This window comes from Haliaeetus leucocephalus, unplaced genomic scaffold, assembly GCF_000737465.1.
Source record: "Haliaeetus leucocephalus isolate CR32 unplaced genomic scaffold, Haliaeetus_leucocephalus-4.0 Scaffold198, whole genome shotgun sequence".
NCBI classification, from domain to species: Eukaryota; Metazoa; Chordata; class Aves; order Accipitriformes; family Accipitridae; genus Haliaeetus; species Haliaeetus leucocephalus.
Window position 1 is genome coordinate 202,849 of NW_010972634.1, and position 23,987 is coordinate 226,835.

At 39.9% G+C, this 23,987-nt stretch overlaps 1 protein-coding gene across 2 annotated transcripts in view; it reads right to left on the bottom strand.

Moving 5' to 3' along the window:
• Nucleotides 1-3,247: 3,247 nt before the first annotated feature.
• Nucleotides 3,248-23,987, bottom strand: part of PTEN (phosphatase and tensin homolog) — a 47,434-nt gene continuing 26,694 nt past the window's right edge. The window contains exons 5-9 of one of the 2 annotated variants that reach the window (XM_010565933.1): nucleotides 22,231-22,469; nucleotides 16,663-16,804; nucleotides 14,193-14,359; nucleotides 5,741-5,965; nucleotides 3,248-4,745 (exon numbers count right to left, since the gene is read on the bottom strand). In XM_010565933.1, coding sequence (XP_010564235.1) covers nucleotides 4,560-4,745; nucleotides 5,741-5,965; nucleotides 14,193-14,359; nucleotides 16,663-16,804; nucleotides 22,231-22,469 — 959 coding nt within the window. In that variant the 3' untranslated portion in view covers nucleotides 3,248-4,559. The remainder of the gene's footprint in view (nucleotides 4,746-5,740; nucleotides 5,966-14,192; nucleotides 14,360-16,662; nucleotides 16,805-22,230; nucleotides 22,470-23,987) is intronic. The other variant, XM_010565934.1, reaches the window with a different exon arrangement.

A 23,987-nucleotide genomic window follows, 5' to 3' on the forward strand; every position in this document is an offset into this window, starting at 1 on the left:
GCAACAGCACTTTTCACCTGTCTTCAGACTAGAATCCCTTCGTATATACATATATCTACATTTATAAAAAAAGCTACTCAACATATTGAACACCGTCCAGACTACTTTCCTTAAAGCTTCCCAACCTTCCTTTCTACACCTTCCCACTCCACTTTCATTTTCTGGATGAAAAACAAGCTTACCCCAAAAAAAGAACATGTATTAACAGATTGGGTACTACAACCTGCTGTTTTATTAAAATGGTATAAAACCCTTAACTGTGTCATTCACCTGAAAGGGCCAGACACAGCTGGCAAACACTCCACCCACATAAAGCACCAAAACTACTTTCTACTCCTCGTACTACCAAAGAGCAGAACAGGCCACAGCACCCAACCTCTACTTGATACGCACACTCTTTGGAGATGCTCAGCCAGATGTGATATGGGGCTGACGTTAACACCAGCACGAAGGAAGGAGGAATAACAAGAGCTACCTAAAGTAACCCGGTTCAGCATCCCTGGGACTCACGGGGTGCAGAACAGCGCCCGGGTTCCTCGCCATCACTACAAACGCAGAGGCTACCAGTCTCTCTTTCCTAGAGGCTCAAAGGGTAACCCTGTCACAAACTGAGAACACCGCGTATGCTTCAAATAAAGTGCTGGTTTAAAGTCCAGTTTGAAAACAGATGAGCAACAAGAATAGAAGAAACCCCAAACCACATACTCAATACACTTGCCCACTTTCCACTGGGGAAAAACACATCTCATTGCCGATTTAAAGCTACTTTAGGAAAAGACTTCCCAGGTTTGACTCGCGTCTCATTTTGCTGGAGATGCACTGGTCAACATTAAAAATTTTGCACTTTGGAAAGAGTTCTCTTACTTGGAGACTAAAAATGGTTTAGTTCCCCAGGAAAGCGGTCCTGCATCTCACCATGACAGTATCACAGTAAAAGGTTTGATCTCCCTGCACACAATCTGCACTTCCAATGCCTACACTTGTTTAAAGCTTCTGAACATAAAAGGGTTTTAAGCTGCAGTTCCCTTAAAATCCCTTGACACACAAGGAGCATCCTTTGCTCTAACGATCATGCTCAAAATTTCACGGCTTACAAGCAAAATATTTTAACTGACCGTTTCCATACTCAAAATACTTCAATAAAACACCCACACAGTGACAAGAATGAGACTTTAATCAGTTTTAAGTGGAGTTTTAACACTAAGAGATAAAGGGTTGTTAAACACAATAACAAACGGACATCTGATTTGTATGAGGCATTACCTGTACATGTCATACTTGGTTTTTGTGTATTCTCAGTGCATAGCATTACACACAGAGCCACTGTTGCACAGCACAATAGTATTTGAAGAGGCTGAATCAGAGTAAGGCTGCTTAACAGACTGATTTTTTTTTTTCTTTTAGTATCTATATATATATGCTATATGAAAACAGACTGAAAATTTGAACTGGCAGAGAAAGGCAGCTCTGCCAAACACTGCAGTTGGAGCCCCTTTTAGTGCACAGTTCCACCCCATCCATCTGCATGCATGACACTTTCTAACAGTATTTAAAAGGTAAACGAGGCACTTCGTGGCAACCACAGGCATCGTTAACATATTGCACACATTTGCTATGACTAAACATGGAACTTGCACACTAGCATCCTATTTTTTAAATTTTTTTTTTCTTTTTTTTTGAAAGCTGAAACATTTGATGCTGCATGTAAACTCCACTTCAGTTTACAATGTGTGCCACAGGAACGAATCCAGACGCTATTTATACAACTGCCCTTTAATAGCTGTGGCAAATATTTTGAGTGGGGCTACCAATGACTAGGGGATGCTTCAGGGCCTAACAGTAAGCTCTTACCGAAGTGATGCCTTCAAGTAGTTTCAGACATGTAAGCTGTTGCACATCCAAAAAGGTTTAAGCATACAGTCCAGAAACTCAAGGAAAGATTACCTACAGAATGCAGTTCAAGCTAATTATGAATACTGTCATAAATAAAGTTTTAATAAGGACTCAAAAACCTTTCAGTCATAGTAATTCTTGTCAACTTCTATGGGGGTCGTAACTGAAATAAAGTATAGGAGAGTATGTATAATATATATTTATATATATAATATATATATATAATGCCATTTTTCCATTTCCAATGACTACACCATAAAATGTAAGCAAGGCTTCTCAAAGACATCGAAACATTCAAAAAAATCAAAACCCTCATTCCAACCTTCACATTCCAAAGGAAAAATAACAGTGCAAAAGCCCATCGCATCATGATTTCCAATCCGGCCCTCAGCGTTACATACCGGAACCGCACCAATCCAATTTTTATTATCCAAAGTGGGACACGCAGCAGTGTCAATATCCGAATACTTTTAAAGCATGAACATTTTTGTTTATTAGCCAACACAACTCTCAACTGTTAAAACACAGACAAGGTGAAACATGATTCGAAGGGTAAGAGTTAAACGTCACGTCCCAAGGTAACCAACTCCTGCTCGTCAATAACAGTGGGAATAATGAGCACTGGAACCAGCAATCTTGATCCATTAAGCTATCAAAGTCTAATTAAACCTATAAGTCAGAAAGTATTTATCAGCTTTGTTAGAAGTTAGAATCATGAATCTGATGAGCAAAATTGACCAATAGATACCGGAAAAAAAAAAAAAAAAAAAAAGCACTTTATACCTTCGTTTACCAATAGTAACTACTGGAAGTCCTGCCTTGTCTCATTCAAATTCTTACCATTAATGCTGCTGTACAGGGCCCTTACAGATTCCATACACAGTTGTTATCTAGGCGAGAACACAGCTAATGAACTTCAATGTCAGCACCAATAAGTTAATTAAAAGGGGGGAGGTGTATTACATCCTAAAAAAAGTATCAATTTGGGGACAGCTATTCATGGCATACTTTAGAGAGAACAATTTTGTCAGCTACTTCACATCTGTATGCAACAGTAGTTGTACTCTTAAGTCATCTGCAGTCTGGGCATGTCAATTATATACCAAAAGTGAATCTCAAGCCCAACTCCTGGCTATATCCCTACGAACAAATAATACAACACTGCCAGTTTAGAAATCTAATTTGCTGGGTGGTTTGGTTTTTTGGGGTTGGTTTTTTTTTTTTTTTTTCAGTAGCAAACAATATATTTGGGACATGCTCTGCTTTTTAAAAGTACACATCTTCATATACACACAGCGTTGAGAATTTACTGCAACACTGGTTTCCTCTACATCATGTGTAATGTCTGTTTTTAAAACATCATAGGTACTGAGTATTCAAGTAAAACTCCCTAACAGTTAATGACATTTTTTTAAAAAGTGTGCAAAACTGCAAAACTCATTGTAATAGAATGTGTAAGGTCAAAGGGGTGGAACAGCTGACAGAGGTTTGATTGAATAAATGCATCATAAATCTTCAAAACAAACACTAACCTGGAGAATCTCCAATTGAAATTTCCTGTGCACCATTACAAAATATTTTTATATTAATGAGAAAAAAGCTTGCAAGGCAGCATATGAAGTATTCACAGCAGGAATATGATTGAAAAACTAATAATATAAACGTAAGATGTTGACTGATGTATGCACTAATAGCATCTGACTTTTAGCACTGGCCTTGATTACACAGGAGATGGAGCAGCCATTACAATTCAGAAAAAAATTAATATATCATTGTCAAATTTTGTAACAATTTGTTTCAAGCCCATATTTTAGTTGATAGCCTCCACATTTGTATGGTTAAGTCATTGTTGCTGTGTTTCCTTTCTGTGACCCCAGTAATTTTTCTCCCTTCATTTGCGGGTCTTTAGGATGTTGTGAAGGTTCATTCCTGTACCCCTATACAGAATCACTCTCTCTAGCTGCCTTTTCTAGCACCATTACACTTAAAAAAATAAAATGCACAAACAACAAGCAGTGACAGCGGCGACTCTTCAATTGTCCAGGATGAATTACAGTAGCATGCTAAAGAAAGGTGCATGTAAATAGCCGGATATGGTACACAGGCCAAGCTCCAGCAGACTATATATTCCTTTCTGAGCATTACTTTCCATCCCCCATCCAAAATACATGCATTAGAATGTAGTAAAACCTTCTAGAAACATCTCTTAGCCAACTGCAGACTTTTCTGTTGCCACACAAGTGCAAAAAAAGGGGCAGGATGTGAACCTGTATATTTCTGAAACTTCGTTTGGTGACAGAACACAAAAGGAAAAATTCCTACGTATACACATTAGGTCTGTCTCCACTTTTATAAAACTGGAATAAAATGGGAAAGTGCCATGTTTATAGTTCCTAATTGAAGTTTTAATGTCCTTTTGACACAAAAAGGTATTTACATATCAGACCTACGTAACCTTTTTTTTTCCCAACTGGACAAGTGTCAAACCCTGTAGATTTATAGGGCAAAACAAGATTGGTCAGGAAAGAATTGTTCCTATAATTGGTAATCTGACACTATGTCTTTTTGCCATTTAAAAAGGTCCTTTTTTCAGTTTATTCAAGTTTGTCGCTCTTCGTGGTTGGTTTTTTTTGTGTGTTTTTTTTTATCTCCGATAAAAAAAATATTCAGACTTTTGTAATCTGCGTATGCTGATCTTCATCAAAAGGTTCATTCTCTGGATCAGAGTCAGTGGTGTCAGAGTATCTATAATGATCAGGTTCATTGTCACTAACATCTGGTGTTACAGAAGTTGAACTGCTAGCCTCTGGATTTGATGGCTCTTCTACTGTTTTTGTGAAAAATAGCTTCACCTGGGAAAGGAAAAAACAACATTTAAAAAGGGAACCTGGACTTAACCGAACACAGGTAACAATGCAATTTTTAACAGCATGGCTCCTTTCGCTACACTGAATCACACGAGTGCTCCTCTCTCTACTCTGGAGAGAAGGAAATAAAGAAAGAGCTCTTCTGAGGTTAGCCAGTCTCTCCCTACCACCTCTGACAAAATAAAGAACTGGCAAAGCAGCAGGTTTTTCAAGCCCAGCTGAAGGAGTTCTGCATATCTGCACCAACCACTGGTACTCTTGAGTTACAGCAGCAGGATGCACCACTGCAGCAGGCCATGCTGCGCTAAGCTTTTCAACCGTCTTACCTTCCAGACCTCTGCGAGCATAAAAAGAGATTGTAATAAGAGTGCACAGGAATGAACAAAAGACTATTACTGGTGACTTTTGTGTGTGTGTGTGTGTTAAAAGTCTGATCCAAGCAACATTCCAACAAGCAACTATGACCATTACCTTCAAACAAGCACTGCTGGGGTCTGATACTTATGAGAAAATTAGAAAACAGTGAAATTCTCAAAAATGCCTTTTTCATTTTTAAAAACAGTGCTGGCAATGGCTCATATTCCTCAAGGCTAAACTTACAGGTTCAGGTATTCCCGTCAAGCAGGCACCTCTGCACATCAATTCTGGAATTACTGTGTAAAGCTCAGAGCTCATGGCAATGCAGCTGGTAGAGGAAAGATGCTACCTGCGTCTCCGAGTCTCCTACTACACGTCTCTAATGGCTTTGATGAATACCTAAAACAACCCTAATCCTTTACTCAGTCTCTCAACATCTATCGACTTCCCCAAAAGCAGATAAACTTACAAGGTTAGAAGCTATTGCTAAGTGGCAATACTAATACATTAATTCAATTTCTACATAGATAGCAGTTTCAAATGGTTCCTCCATAAGGCAAGACAGACAAATCAGATAACGTCATGCAGCTTTTCAGCTTTGTTTACACATAATATATACTGACCTTGAAGTTTGGAGAGAAATATCTGTTGGCTTTGTCTTTATTTGCTTTGTCTAGATCGTTTTTTGTTAATGTAAGGATTAAATATTCCTTATCATTATCTGAGCGCTCTGTACTGAAAATACCATCAAGTTCCTGATCTGCAACTAGACTTCCATTTTCTACTTTGTCTGAATTTTCATCCAGTCCTATGAAGAATGTATTTACCCAAAAGTGAAACATTTTGTCCTGGGGAAGGAAGAACACAAAGAACAAGCTTGCTTTAGTATTGACTAGTGGCACATTAATTAGACTAATAGCATCATCTGGTCAAGACCAAATTGGTAATATCAGACAAAACTTGTTTGGACAACAGTACATCATTGATTACATTGCATGCAAAGACATTTTCACCAATTGTCCTAGACAATACGCAAAAATCTGCATTAATCAAACTCAATTTTAACCAATTAAGCTTTCAGAAGTCACTCCTTATCAAAAGTTGGTTTTAAAACAATCTGTCATACCTACAAATAAAGCAGATGACAATGAATTAAACAAGTGTTAAACTTGTAATCACAAGGCATAGAGATTTTTTTGCTCGTACCTTGCCAAGCAGTAGCCAAACCCAACAGACAACCTGTGCAAACCAGCTTAGGTGAGTGGTATTTATCAATAGAGAACATCTTCCCCCATAGCTTCCTGCATAACACAATGCTTTGTTTTTATACAGAAATAGCTGTAATTGAATAAAACCACCCTACAAATACAGGACTCCTATTGCAGTGGATTCATTACTGCTTCATGGAGGCGGTTTCTACCAGTCAGATGTTTGCTGGTACTAAGAGCAAGTCAGACTCTGAAAGTGTCTGCTGTCCTTCTACTCAGCAGGAAGTTTTTAATGAGAAGATGAGGCACTGACAGTTTAAGTATATTCAACTTAAGCAGAACTTGACAGATGACCATCAACAGCTGCAAAGGTGCAAGTTAGATTATCCACTATAACACTGCAACAGGTATACCTGCATAAAGAGGCAAAATACAAATGTATCAGTGATTTTAAAAAGTCACTGGAAAACTAGCTGTTATCAGCCAGTATATTACATGCTTCTTATGACTAGCAGGGTCATTGTGAGTGTCTATCTCCGTATGTGCTACTGAACAAGCAGCAACATTTTGCTCTTGGCCAGCCAACCCCTGAAAATGGCATGCCCAGGAACTTCACCTTTAAGCTCTCAGCTAAACAGCTCCATATGATGCGCTGAATGCTCTTGTTTTAGTTCTCCATCACTTGCCACACTTTTATCAGTGAAGAGTTGATGTTTCCAAGATCAACTACCATTAGCAGACTGGTCCTGACTAGCACATTAAGCAGTTCTCCATCTGAAACTGAGCTACATGTACTTCCTCTTTACAAATGAAACCTTCTGTTTTACTCTGATTTGAGTTCTCAGGCAAAAGATCCAAAGTGCAAATGGCCAGCCTTCCCACAATAGCTAGTATTTCTGCATTTTTGTTAAAGCTGCAAGGGTGACAAAGCTAGCACATACCAGAATCTAACATTCCTTGGTACTATACAGGACCAGTAAACAAACCAACTCCTTCTGAGCTAATTTACATACTTTGGTTTACCAGAGAGATCTAATTCCAATTTCTTATTGGAAAACCCAGGTCCTGCCCCATCTTCCTAGCTATTCACCTCTGCTGGTAAGTAAGGGAGGAATCAGAGGTGGAACAGAGTGGTTCTAGTGCGTATCATATGAGCATGCCTCCCTGCTGCAGGCAATTTGGCACCAGCAAAATATCACAACATTTTCTGGGGCCAACAAGAAGGGGGCAGGGAAGACCTGGACTACTGCTTAACTTACATTCTTCTTCCTCACAAATGAATAAAAACACATACACACACAAATACTGGGAATTCAGAAGTGTCTGATGAAAGAACTTCTACCTGCCTTCTCTACCAAAGGTCAGTAGATCCATTTTCAGTATTTTAGGTAAAGCATACAAAAATACTTCCAGCTTGTGTGCATTTCTACAAGAACTTAAGAGACCCCCAGCCTGTAAGGAAGTGCAACAGCAAAGACAAAAGTTAAATAATTCAGTCAGAAACACTTCTGGTAGTTAAGAAGTTATCCACTTCAGTGCATGCCTCTCCAGTACCTTTGGGAATCAAGTTAATCTACCAAATTAACATGCTGTAATTACAGTTGTCTTGGGAGACTAGCAGATGTTTGCCACTGCCACCAAGTCCCTTCAAGCCATCACATCTATGAAGAAACCTTGTTGGAGCCCATCCATGCAAGGCAGCAGTCAGCAGGTTCTTGCCAGGCCCAAACTGCTCAATACACTTAGCACCCTCCTCTTCTTCACCACTACTACCTCAGAAACAGTCTTAAAAACACCCACCCCTGGATCTGGAAGTACAGGATGGACATCCTGGGCAAGAAGGTTTATTTTGCTGTAATGCTCCGAGTCATCAGTCTGCCTGCTGATGTCTCATGAAGAAAGTGGCAGTAGGCAAAATCCCCAAGAAGACATCTTCAGGGTCACCTGGTCCAGGCTCCTCCTATGCTCACATGATGAGTCCCTCAAAAGATACATAGTCCTCAAAGGAGATGAGACGGCTACTCCTGCTCAAACCAAAAGACCAGTTCAGGTCAAAACAGAAACAACCAATGGCATCAGCTTTCCAGCTGCAGAACAAGAGCGCTTTGGAGTCCAGGTGCCGCCTGCAATAAAGAGCAGGAAAAGGCAAGCCTGAGCTGATGTTTCCAGCACCCGACAGCTCTGTAAGCAGGTGGATATACCACCTGCAGTCTCACAACTGGTGAAGAGGCCATCCTTCCAGTGAGGATTTAGAGAAGAAAGCGCCTTTCCACACCGTGACCACAGTTAAGGGACATCCCACCTCCTGTAGCTGGGGTAATGGTACCACTACATTTCATCCTTCTTCAGGACCACAACGCAGAAGCAGCAATGCACTTTGGTGCTGGTCCTCAGTGCCACACATGACACCAGCAGTGAGGTCAGCAGAAGAGAGGACAAAGCTGTTGAACACGCTGCAGCAGATGGGATGAAAAATACCTATATCAATAGTGCTGAAGCAGCTCTGGAGGAAAGCAGTGCCAAAGCAAACAAGGCCACTGGATGTAAACCAATGCCAGCAGAAGCAGGAGGCATGGTCTTGTCACGCCTCACCTTAAACTTCATCAGGTGGAGCAGAACCAGGAAGGATTTACTTGGCACTTAAGGGCCTGCCTGAACAAGCAATTGCGAGGACTCAGCTTTACTGATAGAATCTGGAGAAGACAAGACAGGCAACAAACTTCTCACTAGACATCTTTTACTCTGTTTTCCTTGGGATAAATTTGCAGAGGTCTTCAGGGACTCAAACTAAACAATAAGACTTGGCTGAACTGGTCATGTATCCTTTTATCTCCCTCCAGCTTTTCAAAGCATCAAGTTATTTTCCTTCCTTTCCCACTATACTAACTTAATTAGCTTAATAAACTAAGTTCATGGGTACTGAACACGGCACGGCCGCTCAAATTGAGGGAAGACTTGGTCATGTTTTTTGGAATTGGCTCTTAAGGTTGGTAACTGTGTCAGTGCTTTCACTGAAAAACAAAACTCATTATTCAAAGTGACGATTCAGCCAGCTTCAGCTAAAGCATCAGGCTCCAAGATATTTCATGGGAGACAATGAAGAAAGTTGATGTAATATGGGCCAAAGACAGCAATTTTAAAAATCAAGGCATGAACTGAACTTGGGCTTTATATAGCAAATCAGAATACCAGATCAAGTGCTCACAAGAATACAATTTAATGAATAGGCTTCTGAAAACAAGTATTAGCTAGAGGCTTTTTTTGAATGTGTCTTGCTTCACTTCCAGTTACATCACAGGCATCTGCCTTAAAAAAAAAAAAAAAATCACAGATATATTTCTTCCCATAACCAAATCTGTATCATAAAATCTATGGTAGAGTATCAGACACTTGAGACAGAAGCTGATTTAATCACACTATTTTGACATACAATACTTATCCCAACCTTGTACAGTTTTTCAGTTCTCAGACTGACAGAAAAATATACCTCACTCTAGAGCCAATATCTGCCTCTAACTGCAAACTGAGATCCAAATCCAAGATCATTAAGGCATCAGCTAGGAGTTCCCATATCCTCCTGAGAGTTTAATTTTGTGGAGAAATCTACAGGCACTTACAATCACTTTGCAGCACCAGCTAAGGGTTTTGGAGATGCTATCCAGCAATCAGAAGATGGAGACCATGTTTCAACCTGTTCCACGCTGGCCTCACAGCCTTCCTGTAGTCACGGCTGACGGAACTTCTTGTACCATTTTCAAATCAACGATTAAAGTCTTTTGACATTTTCAGAGTTCATTCTTCAGTGTTTGCTAAACAGCAATCACCCAAAGTTCTCTTGAACTGTGTAGCAAAACTTATCTATACAGACTCAAAAGATGAAATGGCATACCCAACAGCTGAAACAGTGCTGTCAGCCCTGCCTACGCTACAGTCTGGGTATAGAACAGCAGTGATTTACAAAAAACCCACACCACCGTTTCCCTCTCATCTGTACTGGGAGGACTCCAGAAAAAGGTTTCCTTTACCCCCAGGCTCTGCAGGCAGAAAATTACGAGAGCTTCTGTATTATTTTTAAACAGACTCTCATTGAACCAAGTGATATAAGGATATTCTCTTTAAGATTATCATGTCAACATCAGTAACTGGAAGAAAAAGGCTTCACACAGATACATGGAAGTGCAAACCTAGAGAGACTACAGCAGCAGTCTGCAGTCTGAGATGGAAGAATAGCCAAGCTACAAGTCAGAGAAAAAAAATCCATGCTTAGCCCCGACCCCCCCTCCCAACCAAATTACTAAATTCTATGCATCAAAAATTTATACATAACTGTACTCAAGCCTCAAACCATTTTGTTCTCATATCAGCATGCATTTCATTCTTGAAAGGAAGCAGCCACATCATACTGAAGAAACAGTCCAAGAATAAAATAAACAACTTTATTAGACAAGAAAAGACCAAAAGCTGTGGACTTACTAACTGATGCCAGGTGGAACAGATTATGGAAGAGCTGAAACAGGGTAACTTTTTCAAAGCAGTCACCCTCTTACCAACATCTTCTCACCAGCACCAATAATCCTTTGGCTGAGGCCAGCTCTCCCTAGCCACCAAATTTGCTTAAATTAAGTTTTGCCATTAAAAACCCCATGACACTTGACTGCTTTAAATTTCACATTGACACTGCAATGCTACGTGCTTAAAGTCATTTGGTCATTCAAGTTTGTTTTGTTTCATGCACAATAATTTTATCCAAGAAGAGCTTAATCAAAGTTGAGGAGGACCCTCCATACTAGAGAGCTCTGCTACTGTTCTTCAGAGAATTAAGAAATTTGAAAGCAAGTACAGGTGAGCAAATCTGGAGCACTTAGCTGAGATCACTGGTATCAAACACCAAACCAGACCCGGGAGGAGGACACAGAAGCTTCCTTTATCTCCAGAGATGAGACATGGCCATTCTCCAGCCTGAGGCCCAGAATGGATTGAGAATTACACTTTTAATTAATGTTGTTAGTTTTCTGATTAGGTTTCTTACAGAAAGTTAAAATGCAGATTGGCAGATATGTGATGCCTTTTAACTGTGTGCAAGAAAACTTGTTTAGCAGCTACCTATAAATCTGCTAACAGAAAACCTTAGAAGAGCAAGAAGCAGTGACAGGCAACAGACCTGTAATTCCAGCTTTCATAAACACACGTGAATAAACCAGAATCTCTGAAAGATAAGATCCTGTTACTCCTAACTACGCTGTTCCTCATTAATTAGATGATCATTCTATAGACATGATCTTCTCCAAAATGCAACAAGTCTCCACAGTGGAAGGCCCTCTCTTTTGGGGTTTTGAGTAAAAACTGCATAGAGTCAGTTTATCTAGAAAAGGAACAGGCACAGATGTGAAACACTTGTACAGAGAAATGTGTTCAACTTTGTGCCAAGGTAGGTTTTCTGCCACAAATATTCACCTTTGCCCTATTCCCATCTTAGTTACTTTACATAACAAGTTGTCAAAAGAACCACGTAGGAAGGATCTCCTCTACTGCCAAAGCACATGTCAGAGATGGAATATTTCACTAATTCTCAATATGAAGACCTCAGCAGTGGTTTTGTAAAAGAGACTAACATGCTTACATCTGGGAGGATCCACGGACCCAGTCCCATATGCCCTCCATTCATGTCTGCATTTACAGTAGAGCTAACAGAGGTGGTCTTACCACAACTGTGTAACACCACATACCTACTTTCTTTTGCCCTCCATTCTTACACAAGGCTGAGGGCAGTTAGACACCAGGTTCAACAAATCTTTGAAGCAGATTATCAAGGCAGTTTCTTTACAAAAGACTTCCATCTGGTGAAGGGACAGCTTCTATCTCTCAGAAAAGCTTGCAGATGTGGAAAGAAGAGCTTTCACCATCTCAGCATTTCTTGGCCCTAGCAGTCCAAAAACACCAAGAAAAGGAGCATCTCTGCACTATCTGTAATCCACAGAACCTGAATAGTTAAGGGTACTTCTTAAGAATATACAAAAAGAAAAAAAAATAATCAACCAGCTACTCAGAAACTACAGAGATTCTTAAGAAATGAAACCATGGCTGATATGACACTCTGAAATGAAACTACAGCATAGTAACATGTTTGCTGCGTTTCTGTAGACAATTTTACACACTCTTGAAGACTGAATTTATGCTACAGAAATTGTATGCGATAATGAGGAGCTCTAGTTTATGCTGTCACTGGATCTCAGTGCTCTCTACAGACGTAAAACAAATACAGGATTCATTCCTGGTGCTACAGAGCCAAGATCCAGCATCCGAGCTGAGCACTAATGTTTCAGGGGCTTACTTGGGGAGGGACAGCGCAGCACAATGCTTCCTACAAAGTCCATTCACAATCCATGTGTTACTGAAGATGGTAAGGAAACAACAAATTCACAGTTAAGCTAGCACAGAGACCAGATAAAACAGGACCTTGTCTCAGATGTTTGGGTTTTCTTTCATCTCCTCCCTGCATCCCTCATGTCTAGTCCACAGTACTTATCTGTGTGCTCCTTTAAAAGTCTATTCGCAAAACTGGCTCCTGTGCATTGCAGTTTTAAACACCAGTAATTTTAATGTTAACTTAAAGCAGAATTTCTACTTTTAAAATGCTTTGTTTTGCAGTTCTTTGTATTGCATATAGCCACATTGACCAAGTAAAACAACTCATGACAAAAGGCAGAAGAAAATATTCCCATTAAGAAACTGTTTAAAAATTTTGCAGACATCAGTGCATAGCAAACAACAGAACACGACATTTCCAGCTAGCGAAATTACACCATTAGACTAGTTAACAATACCCTGTAACTGAACAAGCCCACAAAATAGCATGCATGTGTATTTAGACACATATCTAGCAGGTACAACCTGCATGCACAGTTATAAGAGACTGTGTTATCTCATCATTTATGCTTGTCTCCCAGTCCACTCTTATTTTCATGCTTTGCCTGTACACAGGATTCACTCAGTGATGCTCTTAAGTTTTATAACATCCATTAAATAGTGAGCAACTATCCATAAAGAATTTTAAGTAGTAAATTCTTTACTCCAGAACATGGTTTAGTGGGCATGGATGATGGTTGGACTCGACGATCTTGAAGGTCTTTTCCAACCTAAATGACTCTATACAAAGGTAGCCTTTAATCAACGTGGTCTCACCCTCACCTTTCACTTTGGTAGATGCAAACTAGCTCCACAAACACCAGAATTAATGAAACCCAGTGATGAAACATTCATCTTTAAGAACCTGTTGACTTTGGTGTCAAAACAAGTTCTAGATTAATTTTTTCCACAACTGAGACACTAATAAAATTCTCACTTCCGAGTGAATTCTCTAAATGTCTACTGTCAAGGCATTGCAGCTGGGAACCAAGAGATAGCTGAATAGATTGCAGAGATACTTTCAGAAAGTGCGTAGGAACTCAATTATCTCAGAAATTCAACCAAATTTGACAGATGGGTAGACATCGGCCAACAGCACACAGACAGGATCTTCTGCGCTTGCTCAAACCTTAGGAAAATTTAGTGCAGAAAACAGCTGGAGTTAACTTGCTCAGTATGCAAGGCTATTTTTAGCATAAGAATGTTTCTTCCTCAATTAGATTACTCACTACTACCCAAACGACTGCAATATGTATCCAGTATAATTTTTATCCAACCTTTGTATCAATCTCACCAACTCTCAAAATATCCAGCTTTCATTTTGTGGTAGATTCTCTCCTTGGGAAAACTAGACATCAAAGAATTAAATACTGTGATTACACGTCACTGAAGAATAACCAACATCCCAGCCCTGCATCAGCATTGCCTCAACAACATTTTCCAGAAAAGCAAGAAAACCAACCTTTTTCAACATCTTGTTCTGTTTGTGGAAAAATTCCACTTTGATATCACCGCATACCGGCAACGGTTGAGGGAATTCAAAGTACATATACTTGTCTTCACGTCTTGAGGGTCCTGAAGGGGAGGTGAATATCTTTACCTTTAGCTGGTACACCACAAACTGAGGATCTGCATGGCAAAACAGAGTGTCACTTCGTAAGAAATGTCTTGAAGTGTCAAAAAGCACAATATTAGTATCAGAATCACAATCATGAGCTATGATATTCTGAAAGTTAAATAAGCATCTGTTAAAAGTTAAGTACAGCAGGGCATCAAACTTTGCTAGAGATTACTGGAAACAACCTAACATATTTCTGTCCTTTGTAGCAATACTCTCAGGCAACCATAGGGTTCCTAGAAAGTTGCTGTTTCTCTTTAATATAATAAGAAACGACTGTATGAAGTGACAACTTCTTGACTTTTCCTTGCATATTGCCTCTCATCTCTATTATATGGATGTAACTGAGAAGTTTTATTCTCTCTCATCTCTTCTTTGAATTGCAGAGTGGGCAGTCACGTCAGCACAAACTGATTTCTACACTCACACAAACAGAACTGTTATACAAACAAAAACAAGGACAAAATTTAACATTAATCACAAACCAACCAGCACCGACAGACTATACAGACACAGACCATAAGTCTGTCCTGTAAATCACCATCACCAAAAAACTGCCAGCTATGGCGTAACTTTCCAAATTAAATCTGCAAGGGTAACAACTGAAGTTATAAGGGTTTTTTGGTACAGCCTAAGCAGATTTTCTTTGGAAACTGCCAGACACCAGCATGAAAGCCAGAAATATTAAATGAAACTTATCTGAAGAGGTCTTTCTGCAGTTGCTCCTGATTTCTGTTAGAATCAGATGCAGACTGCTCTCTAGACAATACATATTGAACCATACCCTGCCATAGAGTCCGTAGCCACCCTGAAACCACCCCTGCAGAGCTCTGGAAGTCCCTGCAGGGCTTACCCACACTATCTCGCTGAATGGCTAGCTATAAAACTGCTACTTATCTCCCTCAAATCCTCAGAGCCATAAAATCCTGTCATCCCTTCGTTTTGCCCGAGAGGCATGACTCTGCTTGGTCAGTGACTTTAAAACAGAAGGAAGATAGCAAGGAAGTCAGATTTACAGTTATCGTGTAGGTAAAATTACTACCATTGCAGTAGATAACACGACTAAGAAATAACACAGACCATTGGTTTCACATTCTGAATAATCACTGAAAACTCCACAGAAACATAAAATATTGTGGTACACAAAGAAGCTGAAGTTGACAGTTACTCTATCTTCTCAGGTGCTTAGCAAATCTTTTGTTTATGCCAACATCCTACTGTGAAAATAGCATGCTAACAGCCTGGTACGGACAAATGAGTTAATGCTCACGCGAGCAATTCATACTTGCAGCTTGATTTCGCAAGTACAGCACAGTTTATCCAAAACATTAAATAAGTGGTAGTTGCAGAAATCTGTAACCTCCACACTTCTACCCTAGAGGCAGAGGTTTTTTGGCAGAGGCTCCTCCCTTCCTCCTCCTCCTCCTGTAAATACAGCTAGCCTGACAGGTAGCTAGCCTGACAAGTTGCTTGATTGCTTCTTATGTGCATTACATGTTCAGGTACTGTCTTACAACAATATTAATAGTGCAGTTTTAATCAAAGCCACAGGAGGCACTGGAATTAATTACACACTGCAGTAATCCCCATAGCAAAACCATTAGAAAGACTTTTTCCACTAACAAAAAATGAACACACAACACTAGGCAGTTACTGCCCTGTAATGCAGCCCACAGAAGGGCAGAAGTGAATTCATATTTATACTTCAAAGTTTCAAGGAATCTGCTGTTCCTTACTAACACACTGTGTATCAGCAAACCAGATTAATCATTTACAGGTGTATTAATACTTTACAAGCCTTCATATAAAGAAAAGTTTATTCCAGAGTGAATTAGATATTTACCCAGTTGAACCGATTTTTTTTTTAAACATCATGGGAAGAATGATGTTGCTGTATTTGAAGCCAACACGCCATTAAGCAAATGTTTTTCAGCAATTCATGTTTCTCAAGAGCTGCTATATTAAAAAAAAAAAGGCTTTTTATAAAAGGAGCAAATATCCAAATATATATATATATGGCATCACTTATCTTCAAACCATTAAATACTTCCCAATTTAAAACTGTAGTGAAACAACCATATGAGTCCTTCACAGACCTCAAGTTACTACATCTGGGAGGATGCTAGCAAATAGACCACACTAACCCAGCAGATTTTGGAACGTGAAGTGTTTAAGTATGATCTCCTCGATCAAGGTGTGCAGCTCTTCGTGTCACATAACAGAACGGCAACCATCACATAACCAAACCAAGTTCAAAGGCCGCTGTGTTTCCTTACGAGAGCTAACGGAGGTAAACAGGGTGCTGGGTACTTACTGCAAGTTCCGCTGCTGAACATGGGAATTGTTTCAAACATCATCTTGTGAAACAGCAGTGCCACTGGTCTGTAATCCAGGTGATTCTTTAACAGGTAGCTATAGTAGTACACGTAGCGTCTCTGACTGGGAATTGTCACTCCCTAAACAGAGGGAAAACAAATGTCAAAAATCATCAAGACCATTTATTAGCATCACTAACAGAGCTCCTGCCCATTACGTCAGAATATAACTAAAGGCAAATAAACCACAAATGAAAAGGTAGCTAGAGCACCTGGAATAAACGATCACGATTTATGCTGAGTATACCTCAGCAGCTACACTGGAGACCAGCACACAGAGTAAAGCATCTAAGCTGGGTGTATCTAGAAAGCAGGGGATTGCTGCACTGCTTCCTACACTGTACAGAAACCCAGACATGCAGGTTTTTGGTACAGTAACTTGTGACAACCCTCAACAATTTCTTCATTGTGGACCATCCTGGGCACCTTAAGGACTAGCAAAGACATAATCCACCTCCAAACCATTCCCCAAAACAGCCTCTGTACGCATTCCCCTTTTCCCTAGACACGTGTCCACATCTTTTGTACTTGTCCCGCCGAGCGTTTAAGAGGAAGCTGTTTGCATGCATTATCTAACACCAGGCAATTAACCGACCAGTCCCCAGCACAGAACAAGCAGGACACTGGTTTTCCAGTTACTTTAGTATGTATCTCCAAACATCCACCCCAAGCAATGAGGCAAAGAATGCAGATTTTTCCATATCTTAAAAACAAACACCTCAGACACCCTGAGGGTCATGTAAAAGATGCTTTCATGCTGCCGCTTTTTCTTGGGCTGGGGAGTTAAGCAGGTGGTGCTTTGAACATACTCTAATTTTTAAGCACCAATACAGGAAGTACATTTTGACAACAGTTTTAAGTCAAGAGATTCTAATTTTGTTTGCTAATATCACTGTATTCAAGACTGACACTACCTTCTATTAAAAAATGCCCTTCTGAAATGTTTTCACAAAAACCAGAAGTGGAAAGCTTCATGAATACAGGCCAAAGAGCCCAAACTGTTAAATGAAGGACTCCTCAGTTGAACTGCAACTCTGAAGTAAACACTTGCTTTGAGAACATATAACCAAAGAACATTATGATTACTGATTTTAAATCAACTTGAACTTCAAGTAAGGGAATAGTTTTAAAGCTCTTGAGGCTAACATTTTTAAGCAAAAGTGATAAAGATGAAAAATAATTTAATTTCCTAGAAAATGCATTACACAGTTTATAACAATCCATACAGTATACTTGCAACAGCATCAGTATGTAAACTTTCATACTAAAACTATATGTGAAATTGCGATAAACAGGTTTTCATAGAAGAGTCTATGAGCATTTTGGTTACAAAACCTGGAACACAGTATTTTCTATAAACTGTTCCAATACCTGCTTCACTTTACAACAGCCATAAGCTAAGAGTGGCCACAGCACTTCTAATTTAGCAAGCACATGAAAATAATAACTTCCTGCCATTATTTTTAAAAAGCGTTGATAATTATGTCACCTTACCACTTCAGCTGTTTCTAAATTACACAAAAGACTTTTCCCTACAGCACTTCTACAATGATGATCTTAAGCAGCCTTGTACACCGACCATGGTTTTGGTTCAGATGTCATCTCAGTAGTTATCAGACCCACTCCTTAGGGGAGCTTTAAAGTTTGCTTTCCTGGGACCTGAGCTTCATGACTAAGAAAACACCAACCTCAGAGCAAACCATCAGTAATTTGCCAATGCTGCCAATCAGAAGAAAACCAGGCAGGTAAGGAAAACACATCCTTCTCCGCTCATAGCTTTTTCATGCTGTAAAGGATGTGCCCCATGGAGAAACCCCAGCACACCTTATCAGGACAACCAGGGCTGGGACCAGAATGAAGGGAACACAGTCACTTTTGTGGCTATGTAAAGTGATACTCAATCTCAAAGCAAAACCAGTTCTCAGCCAAGGTGGCAGTTTTATCCCTCCAGCCAGAGATTTTTACCCCCTGGAGACACAGCCTTTACCCTGAGATCCTAAGAACCAGCCACACTGAAGCAGAACAGAAAGTCCTCCATTTTCCAAAGGTTTGATTTCAAAGCAGAACACTTTCATAACAAGCTAATATTCAGTGAGGTGCAATCAATCCCCACTTTTACTCAAGAAGAATAAAGAACAAGGAGGCAGTTTAAGTACTTTCTCCTCAAGAAGCTTACATTGCCCATCTATCACCATCATAATTTTTTAAATGGACATTAGATAAGCTTCTCTAGTCTCTATGCCAGAGTTTCACAGGGCACTGTGAAGCTACTGAGCTGTGTAGACATCACAAAAACTGTCAGGTGCTGCTCCTGGTTCTCCTCTCAATATAGCACAGGCAGTATTATGAAGAACAAACATTTTTGGAAGCAATACTCCCACATTCACTTTAATAACATGCCCTACTGTGAGAGTGAAGCTAAAGCTGCAACCTCAGACTAGGCTTATGGCATCTGGTTTAGCAGAGGTTGTCAACCGAGTACATCGAAGAAACAGGCATCACAACTGATCAGCTCTGACACATAAGACATTGGATATCTACCCTGCTCAAAGAGTCATTCTGAGACTTCCTCACACAAAATAATTGGTTTCTATTTCCTGTTCAGTTACACCACTATGAGGAGCCATTCCTAAAAATACAACAGTATGACGGTCAAAGAATGTTCCTGAATGGATAATCTCCAGCTCCAGCACTTCAATAGCTGTTCCCAGCTGATACCTATCCGTTGAGTAGACTATGTTTCCTTCCAAGTCTAATCCTCACCATAAAACCCTTCAAGGCAGACACAGGAATCAATAAAGACCTTCTCCAGCTGTATGAAAGTAAGTTGTCAGTCTTCATCGTCACAGTAGTGTTTCCGCGTGCATCTTAAGGGAAAAGCGGGTGATAAGCTAACCATTTCAAACACTGGAAGCAGCAGCTTTTTTAGAAGACTTTTTTGGGGGGTTTACTTCTCCCCCGGCTCTAAAAACAGGCTGGACAATTACAGTTCTTTATCCAATTTCAGAAAACAGTTTTTCTTCCTTGGTTCAAAGAGAAAATAGAAATCAGTCCTGTTCTACTACAGTGGTGGTGACTGATAGACAACAACCATTTAGCCAATACTTTCTAATCTTCACTTCCTTCTTCTGAAAAAGTTCCCACCACTAGGATGAGTTACGGAAGTCAAAAGAGGCAGCATACAGAGGGAAAAAAACCCCAGACCAACAGGTTTTGGTCAGAGACAGACTTTTAGACTCAGTTCTGCAGTGTCTTATTCCCCACTACCTTTTCCAGGATGACACTACATTAACAGACTATCTAGCAACTGTCAGCCTCATCTACAACTCTCACTTAATGTTGCAAAGGCCTCTCTGAAGCTTCTTCTCCCAGCAGGCACTTGTGAAAAGCTTGCTACAAAAGTACTCAAAGTTGTTCTCTTGACCAATTAGTCATACTTCCTCTGGCAATTAGACTCACACTTCCTGCTGGCATGGACTAAACCCTCTGAAGAAGCACTCTGCCACGCACATTAGTGGCAACAGCGATTTTAGCCATACTGTTCTGAGCAGCTATATACAAAGTGCGCCCCTTGTGCTTGCTTTAAATGAAGAAACTTCGGTACCTAATTAAAACCAGTTTCCTTCATCATACACATGTTGGTCCAGCAACAAAAACAAAACAAAACAACAACAAAAAAAAGGCATTTTCCTGTCTCTAGGTCCTAACAGCTCTTCGGATGCCTCAATTACTTTGAGTTCAGGAAGTCAATTATATAAAGGTGTGGTGAAGGGTCAGATCAGAAAGCAGCACTTGACATATAACACTGAAATATGGGCCACAAGGGAAGAAAACACTCCCAGAACCTGCACTGGAATACCTGTTTATAAACACTACTTTAAGGATTATGTGAATCACATGCTGCCCACTGTCCACATAAAGATAACCATGCTCAAGTGGTGCTGGGGAAAAAAAAAACCAACAAAAAAATACCAAAACCAACTCTTCCAGTAGAGACATCAAAAACCAAAACAAAGTTGCTGGTTACAGGCAATATTTACAGTGAATCTAAACAAGGCTCTCACTATTCCTGTTTATAAAGTTCTCCTTTACCTCAACCATGCCTGGGGTACTGATGAACACCTAACTGACCTTACCCTCAACACGCTAACGTGCAGAAATACTACCCTCTTCTAACAGAAGGGAAACTGAGGTACAACATGCTTCACCCTCTATTTAAGTTTTGTAGTTTTCATGATATTTTATCTGGCTCTTTAGATAATCTTTATCAGCAGGAGTAATCTACACTGTTTATTCATCACACAGCTCATTCCTATTCACTATCATGCACTCTTACCAAAAGCCACAAAGTTTTGATGGGAAACCTTAACACTGTCTCCGCATTAGTATAACAACACAAATACCTTCTCAGCAGTTACATGGAATAACAGCTCCATCTTGTAAAGAGAGCGAACTGAGAAGTTATTTTCTCCTTCCAATGAATTAACAGCCAAATTCTAGAATTCCTTATGTGACACTTCTGCTCTCAAGAGCCTTCAAACATGAAGCTCTGCTTATTAGAGGTCTACATACTGTGAAATTAATACTTCATGCAAATATTACAGGAACACAGAGAGCTCTGTACTTGTGTAGGCTGAAACTGGCCTGCCAGGATGATCCCCCTGGGCTGCTCTACTAACATACACAAGGAAATGATGGAAGATGAGCAGGGAAGCCTGCTGAAGTGACCTTGCAAGTCACACCTTATTACATTTGGAGAAGATTTCAAATAAGGAGGTTAAATTCCCATTAATGAGGCATAACCATGCCAGAAAGGTCCAACATACAACTACTGCTAAGTCTGTCTATACCACTGACAAGGTCTTAACAGAAAGCTCTTGTAGCCATGAACATCATTTCTCTGAAATGAGATCCTCCCATTTCTCCTCAGGAGAAGTATAAGAAACTAAATGGCAGCACCTCATGAAGCAGGCTCCAAGGCAGCCAATGTCTGGGCTTAACTACCCTTTTATTGAAAAGGGGCATCCAACAACAGACTCTTCCAGTAGGGATATTCAATTGTAACATGCACTGTAATGACTATGCATCTCCGAACACCACCACAGAAGTTAAGAGAACCTGAGGAGATGAACAACTCATCCATTCAGGCAAAACAAGCTAGAATAATCCTCTTATTTGGGCTGAAAATGCTGAACTCATCAACCGCCTATTTGATGCAACACACAGCAGAATGCTATTTAAAAGGCTATTTAAAATAAACTGTCCAGATCTTCTTGAACAGGAGATGGAAAAACCAGATTGTTTTAGTGTTGTGACTAATTGCTAGTGCTGCTTAGGCAAGCTTTTTCATTTAGGACAACTGCACTGATCCAATAATGTTAAAGCAAAATCAAACCAGATATCACAACTGATGGAAAGTATTTCTTAAAGGGCTTGACTATTCAAGTCGACCTCAAGCCGGAAAAGCATATACAGGCAGGAGAACAGACGAACAGAAAATAGCTCACCTTCTTGTCTCTGGTCCTTACTTCCCCATAGAAATCTAGGGCTTCTTGAGCCTTTAAAAACTTGCCTCGATGCAACAAATATGCACATATCATTACACCAGTTCGTCCCTTTCCAGCTTTACAGTGGATTGCTGCAACATGATTGTCATCTTCACTTAGCCATTGGTCAAGATCTTCACAAAAAGGTTTGATAAGCTCTAGCTGTGGTGGGTTATGGTCTTCAAAAGGGTACTGTGCAACTGCAATGAGAAGTAATTTATCAAAATCTCAAAAGGAAATCACAGCAAGCTCAACTAGACAGGTCAACTTTGTGACAAGCATGCAAAAAATTAACTTTCTAAATAAACCCCCCTGTGTTTCATATAGATAAATTTTTTATTCCAATACTATTCAGCAATGTACTGCCTATTATATGCATTGCAGACATTTGTCTAGTAATACATAAGCAAGCATCCTGCTACATGAAGAGACTATTTCACACCGCTACTGAAATGAGTGGCACAGACTTTGTATCTTAAATCACGAATTTTCTAGAATTTAAGAGTGCATTGGCACAAAGAATAACCTTGTGAAAACCCATTACTCTAGCAATAATTAGACTACCTGCTGAGAGAAAACAGGGCCAGACCGCAGTCACTGATCAGACAATAGGAATTTTGCTGAAAAATTCTGAGCACAGTTGGGTCTACATTGGGAACAAACTCTCAGAATTTGCTCAAAGTGGTTTTGAAATAAAACCCTGCAATTTCCATATTAAAAAATGGTAATCGAAAAAGAAATCTCATGTAAGGCACTTGCAATACTTCTAGGTTTTAAAGTCAAACCCCTGAACGAAGTTGTCCTTTTTCTTACATGAATATAAACACGCACACAAGCACTTTTTTCCATTTAGAGATGGAAAGAATTTCAAGCGAGCATGCAGGAAATGAAAGAAAACTCTAGAGAGAAAAAAATACGAAATAAGCAGAGACAAGCACCCAAACCTCTAACACCTCAGATAAGATGACAGACAATGCCATGCTAACTGGCAGAATTACGTAGGGCTGTACTAGTTTCGTCAGGAGAACAGAACTTTATAAAGTGCACCCCAATTCTTGATCGGCAGACTTGGGATCTTATAAATACAACTCTGCTTCACTTAAAAATTCTCAGCTAGAAACAAACACCATCTCCTTTTCTGGTCTAAAAATGAATACATTTCATTTTTTGGCAAGTGTTTGTATTCGTTTCGTAAGTACTACCCCCTTGTCACACACAAGACTCCTTTTGATGAATCCCCAAGGACTTAAAGAGCAGAAGTAAGGGATGAAGTTATGGAACAGCTAAATTACTGCAGCATAAGTCCAAAGCCTTTCAGAGGGACCTGCAAGGACAGTTTATTCACTCGCAGTACAGACCGCCCACTTAATCTCCCAGAAGACCAAATAGGGAAGCCTGAAAAACTGAATAATCTTTGCTAAAGAAGCAGCAAAGGTTAACGAATATGAACACACACTAATAAATTCTTCCACATGGAAGATCCAAAGACTCCCCAAATGATCGTTTTATGTGAACTTAGAGATGCCACTGTTTGCAGCAGATGTAAGTGAAAGGATTTCTTTAGAAACCCCTAAGAAAAGAAGCTGTTAGGAGATGCTGTGAATTTGTCCGTACAACTTTGAGTCTATCTTAACTACATCCAGTAAGGTTCCCCTGAAAAGGAGAGACAAAGTAGTCCTGAAAAATCCCAAGTAGCAACAGCATGCTGAAGATGCTCT